Below are 15,666 nucleotides of genomic sequence, written 5' to 3'. Positions count from 1 at the left end.
AGAAGCACTGCAGGAATCAGTACATCTTCACGATCATATTCACATATAGCAGGTCACACATTCGTGACAGATCATGCAGTGATGTCAGTACCAAGCAAAATGAACCAATAAATGAGGAATAGTAATGTTACAAGCTACATATCATGATACAACATAAGATACAGCGAATTGATATTCCGTCATTCTTCGTAATGCTACAGCTGTGATATTTCCTTCTTTCTAGGTATATGATTCCCTTTTCAACTCTACATTCTAGTTTTCTTCCTCGCAGGTTGCTGGGCAGTCAAGTTCGCACTCGCAGATCGGAAATTGCTACTTGACGGTAATCGAGGTTGAGCCATTGAAGGGGGTAGACTAGATGACCCGGATCAGTAGAGAATTTTGGTAAGTGATGGGATTTATGATGACATACGATCCCATCTTAGCATCACCGTTATCTTCATGCGTTACTCTTCGAGTTGGATACGTGATTGTACTTCCTTCAAAGACGCTTCTATATTTCAAAAGGAGCTGTTAGTGAGGTGTATCTTGGATCGCAATAAGACATAACTCACTTCGCGGCTACACCACCTTCTTCCTGAAACCAAGGATGAGCCAACGCTTCTCTAGCCGTCAGTCGTCTTGCTGGATCCCACTCGAACAATCTTGTGAGGAGGTCATACCCTTGGGAAGACGATGACCGATGTTGGTACCATGTAGGAAGGGGATTGGGGTTAGGATACCTGGAGAGAAACACCAGTCAGATATCAGGAACAGACACAGGATGGTAACGAGGTAACAGAGCTTAGTCACTTACGGCCCAGATGATAGATACGTTTTGTATTCTGGCATATGCACAATCCCTGGCCATTGGTCGGCTATAGTATCCCAGATTGGTGTCAGCTACATCCCATCAGAGTTCGCGAAGAATGGGTAAGGCGAGTGCGATGAGAGATATCTGGACTGACCTTTGACTGGACCCAGTACCTCGCATATCTTCCCCATCTGATCTCTCTGGAATGGTAATTGCTTCTTACCGTCCATTTTAGCTTCGTCACCTTTGAATATCGGTCGAAGGGCAAGTAATTCCGCGTAGATACATCCAATTGCCCATAGATCTATGAACTGTACGTCAGCTTGGCAAGGCCTTTGGGTGAATGAGTCTTCATCAAAGATAGAGGGCAGATATGGATGAACAGGACAATAGCTGAGCCTTGTCTGTTGTGAGGACGAGATTACTCACCAACAGCAGCCGTATAATGCTTAGCACCCAGAATCAACTCTGGCGCTCTATACCAAATCGTCACCACAACCTTATCACCCCCAAACAGACCGCCTTGAGCTAAGGGCTTATGCCATAATCTCGCCAAACCTAGATCACCAATCTTCACTACGCCAGCAGAGTTTACTAAGATGTTGGCAGGTTTCAGATCACGATGTAATACGAAGTTCGAGTGGAGGAAATGGACGCCGCATAGGAGTTGGTGTAGTAAGCGACGGAGGGTTGGGGATGGGATGGGTGTTCGGGTAGTTTGGGAATGATGATGGATTATTTGCTATCAAGTAAGTCAAATCAGCCATTTTGTTTTGTGGACTAAACCAAAAGGACAAGGGGAAGGTTATATATAGGAAGACAGGTTATTTACTCACCAGGAAATCATGCTCAGCATATTCGAATACCATATAAATAGCTTTATCTTCTAATATGACTTCCCTCAGCGCGGTCAGATTACGATGATTGAGCTCTCTATTTAACTGCACAAACACTGCAATTAGCTTAAATAATGAACAATGGTTGATTGACTATGCTGAGAAATTACTCACCATAATTTCTCTCGCACCAGATTGACTTATACCCGCATACGTCAAAACATCCCCCTCTTTATCAGGTTTGAACTTTTTGATCGCAAACACATCCCCCTCTTTCGCAGGTAAATCGCCAGGTCTCATACATAATTCTGGATTATTCAGGGGATCTAGTATCGGTGTATTGGAATTGGAAGACGTCGATGTAGTAGGTGAAGGTAGTTTATCTTTGGTTATGGACAATGCCGCTCGGGCAGATGAAGGTAATGTTGATTTGTTGGTACTGCTGGATTTGGTGTTGGATGAAGAGGATGGGGAAGGTAATAAAACCGCTTTGTATACCCTTCCATATGTACCTATTGTCGAGTCCCTATCAGATACGTGAATACTCGGAAGATATTAGCTTACAAACCTGATGATATGAATCCTAATATCTTATACGTCTTCAGCACACTAACGATGTAAGATTATGTCAGCTGTGCCCGAACTTCCCGTCGTTATATATGAAAATATAGAGATGCTACTCACGTCCTCCGTTCCCTGTCTCTCTTTGCACGATAGTAGTGCATGGGATCCAGCATAGCTGAGCCCGAGGCCATAGCTGCAGCCATGTTGATCGTGTAGCTGTCGTCTGTCTGAGTGCCAGTGGGATACCAGCAGAGCATGGATACACAAGAAAGATTGCTCAATAACCTCTGCATGACCCAGCAGGTACTTGGAGAACGATCAGCGAAGGAAACCACGTGCGAACCATGTGTCAGACGGCAAAAGGCGACTGACTTTGGCGTCGTCTGTCCAGTCAGTTTTCCCACGGTCACATTGCTGAGGACGGGATCTCCAACCAAACAAACAAACGTCAACATTCAATATCAGCATTCACTTTCACAGTAATCAAACAGATGACATACAATACATACTCACCATATAATTCGCAACCATCAGATCAATCACCACCACTAGCAAGAGAAGCATCCCCAGCAAAAGAGTGATCAGGCATATCTCGCCCCAATTTAGGTCCGACACTTCACCCTCTACACTTCCACCCCTTCACCCATCCTCACCATGTCTCTCGCATCTAAATCACCTAGACCACGCAAGTCCGTGTCACTCGCTGAACACAATCTAAATCTAGACAATGTCACTCTCCCAATCACCAACAGAGAGTTCAAGATACAGAAGCAGAGGGCGTCTGCAGATAGTGGTGGGGAAGCTCGCTTCCAGGTGGGAAAGGGGGACGATGACTTGAGTCCTAGGCGGAAGGCCAGGAGACATGCTGTATGTAGATCCAAACTGTCATGGCTTCTCACGTTATATATGAACCTAAGTACAGACCGCGGCTGATACATCACACTTAGCAACCGAGAAAATCGATCCTCAAACCACTCCCGACACCGACGGATGACGGGGATGACACACAGCAATACGCCCATACGATCAACTTCGGTGCTTCGCAATCATTATCCAGACGAGTCAGTTTCGCTCCCAACGCTCATGTTAGGCAAGTTTTATGTTCGACACAGACTCCATACATGGGCTGGATAGCTGATCTTGAATGGAATATCGCTACACAGGATGTTCGATAATCCCGAGCCCTCTCGCAGAACCAACTTCGCTCCTCCTGCTTCATCCAGTCTTGGTGGACCACGGTCTTCCTTATCCACTCACTCACGTCGATCGTCAATCCAGAATATCGGATCTGTTGCTAAACCCAATGTCTTCACTCCATCGGTATTCCGAGGAGAAGGTGAAACTCAGGGAGAAGAATCGATGGAAATTGAAGAACAGTCTGATTCTGGCTCAGAAGAGGATGGTACGGTAGAGATGGGACGTCAATTCAATGGTCAAAGGGGAAATTTCTCTCTTGGTGGTTCCAGTAATGAAAGACTCTCAGCTGTAGATAATCAAAGTGAGGAAGAAGAGGAAGAAGAAATGGATATGGATATCACGCAGAATATATACGGAGGAATTGTCCGAAGAAGCTCTATGGCGGCTAATACGACGATAAACTCGGATGTTACTGAGGAGGCGGATATCTCAAATCGATCAGCAGACGAAGAAAAGACTATGGATTTCACCATAGCCGTTGGTGGAATGTTACCACCCAAAGCTCCTGAAGGTGCCATGTCCAATCGAAATTCAATCGGTTATTCGTTCCCTGTTCCAGAAGGATCGTCAGCTGAGAATTTCAGACCAGGTGATGCTATTGAAGGAGAGATCGAGTTGGAGATGGAAGAGACCGTTGCTTTCGGCGGTATAATCGGTCCTGATGACACAATCAGTTCGGGTGGCGATTCATTTAGTCACGAGGAAGGAAGAGAAAAGACAATGACTTTCACCTTCAATCATTCTGTCATTCCTCCCCAGGACCAGGACGCCGAAGATGACGGTATGGATATGACTGTTGCCCAAGGTGGTATCATCGACTTCCCTCCACCTTCACCAGCACCTGCTGTAAACCCTTCCTATCCCACTGTTTCACCCGCCAGACCATTACCTACGAACACACGCCCAATGTCAGGTACACCCTCTTTTGCTCGACCTACCGTATCTTCCGCCCAGAAGTCAGCTGCTTCCACACAGAAACGAAATGTATTTGCACCCTCACCTAGTCCAACCAAGTCTACCACACCCAAGAAAGCTGGAATGCAAGTTGCTAGGGAAGTTGCTAAACGTCTAAGTTTCGCTTCGGCTCCTTCAAGCGCCAGTAAGAAACGATCAAGGGAAGATAGCCCAGAAGCTGTATTAGAAAGTGCAAAGAAGAACAAGCTCGATTCTCAAGTGAAAGAGGTATTTGGTGGTACGCCCGTATCCCAACCTGCTCCTAGGACTTCTTTGGGTGTTTCGAGATTATCTCTCGGTGCACCCAGGGCCTCTCTGGGGACCCCGATGCGAATCGCTCGAAGTCCAGCAACCAGTCGACATAGCTTGGTCAGAGTCGCTGATCCTGAACCTGAGCCTGAGCCCGAGCCCGAACCTGAGCCTCAAGTGGTGGAAGAGGAAGCACTGGAACCAGAGTGGGAACAACCTCAGACTATCTCATTGGCCTCATTCCTCGAAATGGCGGGCGTGCAGTTTATGGAGGGTCTTCCAGGACTGAACAGAAGGAGGAGTAGTGTTGCGAAAGGTATCTTGGGCCAGTCATATTCTGGAGGAGGTAAGCTTCCCTTTGCATAGCATTGCTCGTACGAGACAACCTAATATCTCGTGGATTTAGATCGGGAATTTGCTTTACATGAATATGCTGAAGCTCAAGTTAATTCGATCTTCTTGAATATGTACACATGGGTGAGTGTCTTTACATCACTTCGCGTCTCCTGTGTGGTTAAAACTAACGAACGGGTTTGGGTTTGAATGTAGGCCGCCAATAAACTTCGAGAGGATATTCGAAATGGGCAAACCGAACTTGATCAGTGTGAGGCTAGATGCGATGAAGATTCTCCGCCAGTGATTCAGGAGTACCTTTCAGCCTCAGATGAGGATAAACAGCTATTCGAATTGGCTTTCAAGTCATTCAAAACCAACACTCAATTGAAAGCTAAAGAGAGGTGGTACGATTGGAAATTACAGTTGATGCAGACTATCAAACCTGATGTTGAAGGGATGTTACAGGATATGCAAGACGTGAGCTACTGTCAAAATCTCTTAAGTAAGACAGCTGCTAAACGGTTTGTGTGGAATGACAGGATAACGATCGACTTACTGCGTTGCAAGAACAGACGGAATCGATCTTACCCGATCTGAAAGCTAGACAAGCTGCGTTACAAGCTGAATTGGAGAAAGAAAGAGAGATCGTAGCTGAGATAGCAGCATGTGATCAACAAGAGTTGGCGGCGTTGAAAGAAGGTATAACAGAGCAAGGGTGAGTGAATGGTCATAGTAACTCAGCACAAGAAATCGAAAGCTTACGGTGATTATGGTTGTTGAATTATAGGGCTCAAATCAACGTCTTCAGCTCTGAGCTCGAAGAGTCAACTGCGAAGTTAACAGCTTTGACAAACAAGTTAGAGGAGTTGAATGACACCAAGAGAGATTGCGTGACGGCTATTCAACATGCTAAATCGCAGTGTGATCAATTCACCAGATCTGATGCGATTAGATTAAAAGGTGAGTGTGTATCTCGCTCAACAATGTTATGGTATCTTGACTGATATGTCGTTATTTATTGATTATGGTATATATATAGAAGAATACAACTCTCTCCAACATATACACCTCTGGCGACCTACCAAGATATCACCCAACTTGCTTGAATTGGAATTCGATAATGAGATTTCTCTGTCGTTCCAGTGTAAAGATTATGTAGCGAATTTGAGATCTGCTCAATTGGAATATCTCTATGATAAAGTGAAAGAGAGGAAAGGTGGTCCGATCCTCAAGGGAAGTTCGTCACAGAGTCCTACGGAGGGTTTGTTCGAGATGCTTAAGATCGCTTTGAGAGAAGGTGTGAAAGCGGATAGTTTTGATAATTTGTCTTCTGTAAGTTTTGTTTCTGTTTACAACGCCACTGTCTAAAGGTATAGATATTCCAATACTGATATCTTCTGTTCTTCCGTTGTAGCTCGTCCAGACAGTTGGTCAATTATGGTCCGTCTCACAACGTCTTCGTGCAGAATTACAATATGTCAATTTCCGACATCCAATCGTATACGAACTCCAACATGAGACCAACAGTTTGATAGCTAGTGTAACGATGGTTTTACCCTCTATCAAATCGAAGGTTATAGTTGATATTGGGATAAGTCAAGAGACGATTTGGGGGTTTCCAGCGAATTTGAATGGGACGGATATTGAAATCAGGAAGATATATGGTAAAGCAGAGTGAGTCCAAATATCAAGATCAAGACTATTGGAAATACTGAATGATAGCTAATTTGATTGATTTGTTGCACAGTATCAACCTCTTAACTGAAGCTGCCAAACAAACCATATCGTCAACTACCCCTCAAGGATGTTTGGGCACCTTCTTACAGGTTTGCGTGGATGTCGCAGCACAATATATTAAATAGAACGGAGTTCTGTGGTGATGAACGGTATGATATGTGTATGAATCAGACTACTCTTGATTTATGATTGATCCCTTGGACATTCTTCTTTTGCTTTTCGCTTGTAGTCCCCGTTCTTGATTTGACTTTCGTGTTGATTTATGGTTATATGATTATATGGTTATACTGTACAACTAGTTAGGTCATAAATCATTTGATTATGGTATTTGTGGGTTTTCAACGATATGATTGAATAAATTCATTAGTTCAAATCAGATCAATTCCATAGAATCAGACGAGTCAGCAAAGATCAATAAAATATTGTATAAGCTATACGAGTTATGATAGGGTAAGATACTGAGTATATCAACAGCTCGAACATATTTCAATGGGCCATTATATTCCTGGATTTTTATATTTTCCCAATTGATACCTAAACGATATGATATGATATGCATAATCATTTATATCCAAATCCCAAGCATACGTACGAGTTGGTACCAAGTGTAACCATAGTAATCATACATAAGAGGGTTTTTGGTTTTGGTCTTTATAACTTTCTATTTTTCTTCCATCTTTCATCTGTCATATGCTTAATCCCTGATGTAAACTTAAAGTTCACCTTTAACAGCTTTCGAAACTGATTCAGCAAAGTACTATTCAACCAATCCAATTAAACATCGTCAGCATACATCATCACAACATTCACGATACCACATGTTTCGTATATGACTCACATCAACATTGTTACTGTTCAAACCAGCCATAGAGATCCTACCGTCTCTCGTAAGGTAGATCGAAGCTTTTTCAGCCAAGGCATCGACTTGTTCAGCTTTTAATCCAGTGAAGGAGAACATTCCTATTCAAATATCAAATCTCACAGAAATCAGTCACAATTCTGAATGTCTTATCGCATTTGGATGGATGTAATTATAGTGCAAATGTGTGTGAGACGTTGACACATACCAATTTGCGATTTGATATGACCCCATTCCCCAGGAGTGTTCAACTCGACGAGCTTGTTGTACAATCTCTCTCTCATCTCGATAATTCTGTCGGCCATACCTTTAACTTCGACGAGCCATTCTTGGGTGAGTTCAGGGGATGAGAGGATGGTGCTGACCAGTCGTGCACCGCTGTGAGAGTAGAGTGAATCATCAGTAAGTGTTCGTTCAATTGACTTGCTTATATAAGAACATCTCCAAGTTCGCTTGGTACGTGCAAAACAATGAAAATTGTAGTAGGATGGAAGTAGCGACGAATAAGATTACCCATACTCACTGGACTGGAGGGTTGGAGTACAAAGGTCTAATGAGGATCTTCAATTGGGAGTCCACTCTAGCTTTCTCTTCGGGTGATTCACAGACGAATGAGATAGCTCCGACTCGTTCACCGTAAAGACCCATGTTCTATATTACACCATATACCATCAGCTTATAGTAATCTCTATTTAGAGCTAGCTGGAAAAGCGATGAAGACCCACTTTAGCGAAAGATTGACAAAGGAGGAGTTGATGACCTTGTTCAATGAAGTATCGAACAGCGAAAGCGTCCTTGAGGATATCACCGGAAGCGAAACCTTGGTAGGCCTAATGACACGTGCACACCATCAGCACATTTCCTTCTTCTAGAAAACCCAGCAAAAAGAGAAGGATGGGAATGGAAACTCACCATGTCGAAGAATGGGAAGTGTTTCTTCTCCTTGACGATATCGGAGAGTTCTTTCCATTGAGCTTCGGTTGGATCGATACCGGTAGGGTTCTGAAAACAATATAGCAGTCAGCTTCCGTCAGAGCAGACCACTGTACACCAATGAAACCAGCTACTCACGTGAGCACAAGCATGGAGAAGGATCTGAGTGCAGTTGGAATATAAATCAGCTGAAATGATCCAGGATGCGATCAATAAGGGAAACCTGACTGACAATTGAACCTTCTGGCGCAGCCTATCAACAGATATTCTGTCATAAGCATATATCAAAAACAAGATTCGCAAGGAGACGCCAGCTCACCTTGATATCAGCTTTCATACCCTCAAAGTCAAGTCCTACGGTCTCCTTGTTAAAGTACCTATATAACATCGTTGCACATCAGCTATTTAGGCTTATTTTTTTCAGGTAAAAGCAGGTGAAAGCTAGCTGCTGGCTCACTTGTATTGCTTGACCTCGAGACCTGAATCCTTGGAGATGGGGATGTGGTTACCCCATGTAGGAGTAGGTAGGTAGATGGTCTTGGCTCCTGGGTAATGTCTAGCAAGGAAGGCAGTACCAATTCGGAGTGCACCTGTACCAGAGATAGATTGGGTGATGGCGAGCTAAACGGTACGCCATTGTCATATCAGCATATATATCTGACAAGAAGATCATATTCCTAGATAAAAGATCGAAGAGAAGTTGGTCGGTACTTACTCGTTTCTCTACAATGGGTTTCGAGTCTTTTCCATAAGCCAACTCAGCAGCGAGCTTTGTGAAGTCTGCTAACCCCTATATACATCATACGAGGAACTCAGTCAGCTCCGCTCGGGGCAACCCTCGGAGTAGGAGGTACGATCCAGCTGGTAACACAGAAAGGTATAACGTACGGTAATAGGGAGATACTCTTTATCTTGCATAGCATCCGAGAGGATCTTCTCTGCTTTTTTAACGGTAGGAAGAACATATGGTTTACCTTGACCATCTCGCTACGGCATTATACTTTCAGTCAGCAGCCGTTCGGACCCCGATCTACGCGGCAGCAGTAAAAGGGAAGACAACGTACATAAGCTCCGACACCGAGGTTGATCTTCTTTGGTGATTTATCGGCCTTGAACTTTTCAGTTACACCTATTTGCATAGCATAAACATCATTAGTGTTAGCATAAACATCCGGTAAATCGATCGCAGGTCTGATGACACAAGAAGAAAAGGACGTACCGAGAATAGGATCAGGTGGACTGATAGAGTGATAAAAGCGAGATATCATCAGCTTCTCTTCTCAGATTGATACACAATCGAACGACATCGAGATGACTCACCCAGCAGGAACATTGGCCCAGGTTGACACCGCTGCTCTTGCAACTGGCAATGATCTCGGTGCAGATGATCTGGCGAGGAGGATTCGAGAGGACTGAGTAAGCATTTTGGGTAGTTTGCTACAACTTTTTAGGTGGATGAATGGATGATATGCAATGAATGCAATGAATGCAAGAGGTGAGATGTACGAGTAGGTGGTGAGTTTGTCAAGTGGGGTTATGCGGGGCCAGTAGAGTGCAGAGTGCGATTGGTCGACTCGTTAATTCTACGAGTAGGGGATAACTCCGGCATTTCCGCCCGGAGCATATCGGACTGGAATCCCATAGATCATAGGTGAATGCATCTATCTACTCGACGCTTAACATGTCCTCGTCACCACAGTAGTCAGCAGTCACAACTATGCCGTGACTTGCATGCTCAAGTCATGCGATGGCTCATGAGGGTCAAAGTGATGACCAAATAGGTTATCTTATCATGATGGTATCGGACATGTATGTCATACTCGTCGTGTCGATGGTTGTCGCTCTTTGCCATCTAACCGAGATCAGACCAAGAGCAAGGTCACCTCGACCGAAGCGAACTAGTCTCGTATTCGAACTACCATATTAAACAACCCATTGTACTACGAGTGATCTTATAACTGATTCCAATCCATATGCTGCACCGATGTTCTTTTGTGACATGGAGAACAAATTCCATCGCAAATCGCAGAAGATGCGATGGATGTTATATCGTTGAGACTGATGTAATGTATATACAAAAGTACAGTATATGTCCATCGACAATGTGACACGAAATATTTTATCAAGTTGAATTTTGGTAGGATTCAATGAATCGCAGCTTGAGGTTGACCTATGCAGTAGATGTGCCTTTTTCGCTACGAAGTAGTCATCTACGATTGCTCTGTTCTATAGGAAAAGAATAAGAGAGATCCCATCCCATTCCTGACTGTCCTTCTCCGCAGAGTCCGAATTCTCAGGATCCAGGCTAGCAATTCTCACCCCCTGTCCGTGCGGTCCAAGGTACAAGCACTTCTCATCCATCCGTGTAACGTTTTCGCTACTCACGTACAGTTATATCCCATCTTACCCCGGAATCATTCTGTATCTACTGCCGACTGTATGTACGTACATATAATCGATGCCCACCATATCTTCTTCGGATCAAAAGCAAGTTCGATCAATCAAGATCAGATCACAGAACAAGGTGTGGAAAGGCTTTGTGCAAGTGGCTTGGTCTGGCTGATTGGAACAGTCCGTTCTTAACCGCCAGACAGACCAAAGAAAAAGGGTAAAAAATCGAGATACCCTAAACGCGACTGTCTTTTTTATCGCTCTATCGAATGTACCTTCCCATCGCGCAACCATAGTGAGATGTGCGTTAATCACATGATGCTTGCATCACTCAATCAGTCGTGATCGCAAATTTAGTGTGATGCAGATGATACCAGAGTAATGATTTTGTCATAGATTTTGACCCATGATGTGGTCGTCGCATATCGTCATCATAAGTAGTACTGGGAGTAAGTCTACGATCAACATAAAATAATAATATTGTAGCTACGATATGATAATGGTAATATATAATGTATGATATATGTTATATGATACTCAACAAATAATATGGAAATATCTATAAAACGGAAAACCAAGAGTCAAGAAAAAAGAAAGATTACTAAAGATATAGGTGTATATGTCGTATAAACTTTTTCCATCTGCCTGTCTCTCTAAGCGTCTCGATCTCTTGAATTGGCGGTATGTATATGTATGATGGTGTATATATGTGATTGATTGATTGGTTGGGTTGGGTGATATGCAATAGATTGATATATGTTGTCTCTTGTGGGTTATATGCAAATACGAAATAGGTATAAATGCCAGATTATGCCGGAAAGGGAAGAAAAGGTCATCATCGTTATCGTCGTCAAAGTCAAATTCGAAGATCTAAAGATCAATTGCTGAGTCGTCTCATCGATCGATTCGGTAACGACAAATCTCCCACAGGCGGTAAAGCATGCAGAGCCGGACGGGTGTAAACAGGTGGCTGGGGTAGTGGTTTAGCCGTCGTTGAGACACTGACGTTGACACTTGATACTGAATCTTTCGATATGCTCGCGGAGGGGTTCGAGCCATATACAGCAGGTGCGATATTTTCCTTGGAGGCGACAGAGAATGGGTCGATGTTGTGAGAATGAACAGGTGTGATCGGAGTGAGAGGAGCATCATCACCCGCTTCAGACGAAGCGCAAGAGATGGATCCACCAGGTGAACCAGTGGCCCATGAACCTCGTTTCGATGGCCATCCACCTGATCCGGAAGGTGCAAGTCCAGGAGTAGGGAGGTTAGTGGAAACGGGAGTAGCAGGTGCTTCAGGGTTGTAAACAAATCTTCTACCTGATAGGTACCATTCTCGACAGATGGTGGAACATCGTCCGTAATAGGTAGGAGCGTATTTCCTGATAACAATCTCAGAGACATTTTCCAATTTCTCGGCAAAGTGTTTATCGATAGCGAGGGCGATTCGAACAGTAACGTTATCATGTTGAGCTACTGTTTTTCGAGCTTTACCGCAGATGAATCGAGCGAGCATGAGGGCACCAGAGGCGACGAGGGAAGATTGAATACCAACAAATTCACGGTGGAAGAGGGTAATCTCCATTAGGAATCTGGCCATGTTCTGTACTTTGGGATCTTCATAGTTGTGACCGGTGGTGTTGATCCTTAACCAAGCTTCAGCAGAGGGGTGACCGATGTTCCATCCAATGGTTGAGAGGACGTGACCTTCCATTTGGATGAAAGCACTTTCGTCGTAGGCTTTACAACACATCTCGGCTAATTCCCTAACGAGTGGTACCTTGTCCTTTCCGTCCTCAAACTTGGCCGCTATCCAGAGAGCGGCACATCCAACAAGCTGATAGTGCTTCTTGTAGACCACACGCTTCGATACGTATCGGTCGACAATGTTCATCGCGAGGTAGAGGACTTCGGGACGGAGACGGAACTGCTGGTGAACTTCAATGAGGAAATCAATGAGGTAAGGTCGCATGAACCATTGGAGTTCAGGTTGCATGTCCATGAATTCGGAAGAGGCAAGGGTAGAATTCTATTGAGGTTGGGCTCTATCAGAATCTCTTCACCTTGTGTTAGGATTGAAGGTGTAATACTCACGTCCATAGAGTGCATGTAAGCGATGATCTCATCACTGTAGTCCTCTTCAAAATATGGGCTTTCCTCCGGCCTTCTAGGAGCTGGCATAGCAGGTTGCGAATAGTGATGCTGAGGCTGTTGAGTCATCTTTGCTTTTGGCTGAGAGGTAGATTGCTGCGATGAAGAGGATGGTGATACTGATCTCTTCTTGGTCCAACCATATATGGAAGATCGAGCAGACTTGACAGCAGCAGTGGGGGGCATCTTGATTGTATGAGCGGAGGTGATGAAAGGTGAAAAGATTAAAGAATAAGGAAATGAATCAAAAAAGGTTTCAGGTAGATCTAGAAGTGGTGACTAGCGTATCGGCAGATGCGCTTTGTTACTGGAGACAGTAGAGAGGAACGAAAAAGTGAGACCTGCTCGGGGGATAAATGTGAAATCGTTGTTGTGTCGGGTCAAATACAAAGTGAGACGAGTGTGAGGGATGAGATCGTCAAGGGGAGGGGAGATTGAGCGAGGTTTATATGTCCAATTGGGTAGGTACAGGATATCGGTAACGATTTCAATGAGGCCCGTTAGAGGTCGAGTTGTTATGGTCGTGAGTGGTAGGCAGTTATTGGTCCAGGCGGTATTAGAATGATAACCCAATGTTGGTTTGATGACGAAATGACCGGGCGAACCAGTAAAGAATGAATCAATTCAGTTATTTTGGGATAAGGCGTATGTGAAACAATTGACCGATTGAGTTGGGCAGTTTCGAGTTGATGACGAGACGAGAGAAGGCAGGTTGATTGGTTGGTTATGTGTGTTGAGGGTCGTATAAGTGATGGTGAAGATGCGAAAGAACCAAAAGATGCGTGAGTTGATGTTCGTTCGTTCGTTGAGAGAGACACAGAAAAGCGAGAGTATATCGAGCGAGTGAAGAGACAGTTTGAAAGAAAGAAATGAGTTCTCTACAAGAGGCGAACCGAGACACCGTCTAACGCCGTATTTTCAGATGAGGATGAGATGAGTTGGGAAGGGATGAACTACGCTGAAGTCATCAAATCTAAAATCAAAGGTAAAAATGACAAGCCAGAAGCTACAATTCAACAAGAGTAAGAGGTGGGGCGGGTCAAAAGAATAGCTTGATCTTTAAAGGTAAAATGAGCAACTCCATTGATTTGAGTGCACCTTTTTACGTTCACAGATCAAGTCAAGCGTGATTGAGGATTAGTCGGATAGGAAGAACAGCGTGCAACGCCAAAGGTTGTAAAGGGTGAAGAGGGTGACCATCCACCCATGAGGTGAAGAGATTAAGGATTTCTCTCGATAACGTGTCACGTCACGTCCCATAAACCTGTACCAAATAAACCCCTCCAAACGAAAAATACGAAAATCGACTATTAGAAAATCAACCTTGGTGCTAAAGTGAAATTGTGAACTATCACGGAGAGCGGCATGCAGTTGCTTTGCATGGCTGCACGTCCCTGATGATCCTGATAAGGTCAAGAAGCACCCAAAATAACGTCAAAATTCAAGGAGAGAGCATACGTGAAAAGGAGGATTTGGTGAATTTACAGTTAAGGCGAGGTCTAACTTCCCATAACCATGTCACGCTCGGCGTTACATCGTATGGGTGGGTTTTCGATATATTTTGGCACATACGCGCCATATAGGTGACATATCACTTTTGAAAAAGGAACCAAAATTCAAGCGAGACCGCAAACTACGGTGAAATGGATTAAAGACCCTGATAGATGATATAATCTTAACGAGAGAGCGAAATAGAGTATAGATTTATCCTTTCAAGCCAGCCAAAAAGTGGCTATATCTCGGAGAGATATGCCCAGCGTTCCAAAAGAAAAAAAGAGAAAATCACAGTAGTACTAGAGCAAAACTCAAATCTCAGCTCACCTTGTTGGTAGTATTCGATCGGATTCTTGAATCTTGGTTCTCGGATGAACCGGGTGTCTCGATCCAAGAGTACGACGAATACGAGTACCGTACAGGGCAGGCAAAGTCGAACAAAAGGGTCTCGCCAGAATCGGATTACGGCTACGGTTTTCGAACTGACACGTAATTCGTAATGCGGGGTTCCCAGAAACGTATCGTCTACTAGGATGAGAAAAAAGAATGGTAAGTTCGGGTCTTGCACAGACTTGAGGTCCGACTCCGAGGCTGATGATGAAAGTGAAAATAGTCCAACGGAAATAAAGTGGTTGATGAGAAAAGGCAAGGCAATTTAGCAAGATTAGTGTGGTTTCTTCCAATCTTCCAACACGACCTAGCTTTCCTGTTCATGGCTAACCTAATCGAGATCGCGGATTCCATTCCCATTCCCAGAGCGCCAACAAACAGGATTCCAGATCTGATAAACCAAACCACCTTCTACTCCACAGACAATAAACATAGGCATATGAAAGCTTAGCTTCCCGTCACACATAGAGCTGCGCGTTTGACAAAATGGTATGGTTTGGTATGGCGTAAGAAAGATCGCCATACAGCGATAAAGTTTAGTCCTTTCATCAAACCCCGTAGCAGCAACAATAGCAGCAGCAGTACAAGGATTAATTGAACTCGTAGAGTGGGAGCAAGAGGGGCGTGAAATAAGGTTTTCAGAACGGTCCGAGGAATGTGGAGAGAAGAAGGGAGATAAATTGAATTTCATTTAACGATCGACGTCTTACGCAATTGGGCAATACTCTCAACAGACGGATAGGAAAAAGGATCGACGCGGATCACATCATCGTCCTTGGACG

General features: G+C 44.1%; 4 protein-coding genes across 4 annotated transcripts; 1 reads left to right on the top strand and 3 right to left on the bottom strand.

Moving 5' to 3' along the window:
* Positions 1-245: 245 nt before the first annotated feature.
* Positions 246-2,396, bottom strand: L199_001665 (serine/threonine-protein kinase SSN3; the record flags this gene model as incomplete). Its single annotated transcript, XM_064887418.1, has 10 exons — positions 246-354; positions 413-493; positions 555-722; positions 797-857; positions 948-1,097; positions 1,223-1,535; positions 1,630-1,734; positions 1,804-2,141; positions 2,198-2,238; positions 2,314-2,396. The coding sequence occupies 10 exons, from the start codon at positions 2,394-2,396 to the stop codon at positions 246-248; spliced, it is 1,449 nt and encodes a 482-aa protein (XP_064743490.1).
* A 451-nt stretch (positions 2,397-2,847) lies between these two features.
* On the top strand, positions 2,848-6,791 carry L199_001664 (uncharacterized protein; the record flags this gene model as incomplete). Its single annotated transcript, XM_064887417.1, has 10 exons — positions 2,848-3,060; positions 3,141-3,283; positions 3,357-4,939; positions 5,000-5,070; positions 5,143-5,406; positions 5,469-5,644; positions 5,717-5,889; positions 5,969-6,261; positions 6,344-6,603; positions 6,677-6,791. 10 exons carry the CDS (start codon positions 2,848-2,850, stop codon positions 6,789-6,791), a joined length of 3,291 nt encoding a protein of 1,096 aa, XP_064743489.1.
* A 587-nt stretch (positions 6,792-7,378) lies between these two features.
* Positions 7,379-9,882, bottom strand: L199_001663 (uncharacterized protein; the record flags this gene model as incomplete). The annotated part of the gene is made up of 15 exons (XM_064887416.1): positions 7,379-7,423; positions 7,505-7,626; positions 7,734-7,903; positions 8,049-8,176; positions 8,251-8,355; positions 8,438-8,527; positions 8,597-8,620; positions 8,691-8,711; positions 8,778-8,835; positions 8,916-9,079; positions 9,174-9,248; positions 9,347-9,445; positions 9,523-9,587; positions 9,678-9,697; positions 9,779-9,882. The coding sequence occupies 15 exons, from the start codon at positions 9,880-9,882 to the stop codon at positions 7,379-7,381; spliced, it is 1,290 nt and encodes a 429-aa protein (XP_064743488.1).
* Positions 9,883-11,726: 1,844 nt separating this feature from the next.
* Positions 11,727-13,186, bottom strand: L199_001662 (uncharacterized protein; the record flags this gene model as incomplete). Its single annotated transcript, XM_064887415.1, has 2 exons — positions 11,727-12,878; positions 12,944-13,186. 2 exons carry the CDS (start codon positions 13,184-13,186, stop codon positions 11,727-11,729), a joined length of 1,395 nt encoding a protein of 464 aa, XP_064743487.1.
* Between the last annotated feature and the right edge of the window lie 2,480 nt (positions 13,187-15,666).

The sequence above is a fragment of the Kwoniella botswanensis genome, chromosome 1 (genome assembly GCF_036426115.1).
Source record: "Kwoniella botswanensis chromosome 1, complete sequence".
Classification (NCBI taxonomy): domain Eukaryota; kingdom Fungi; phylum Basidiomycota; class Tremellomycetes; order Tremellales; family Cryptococcaceae; genus Kwoniella; species Kwoniella botswanensis.
This window is presented reverse-complemented; position numbering and strand designations above follow the sequence as displayed.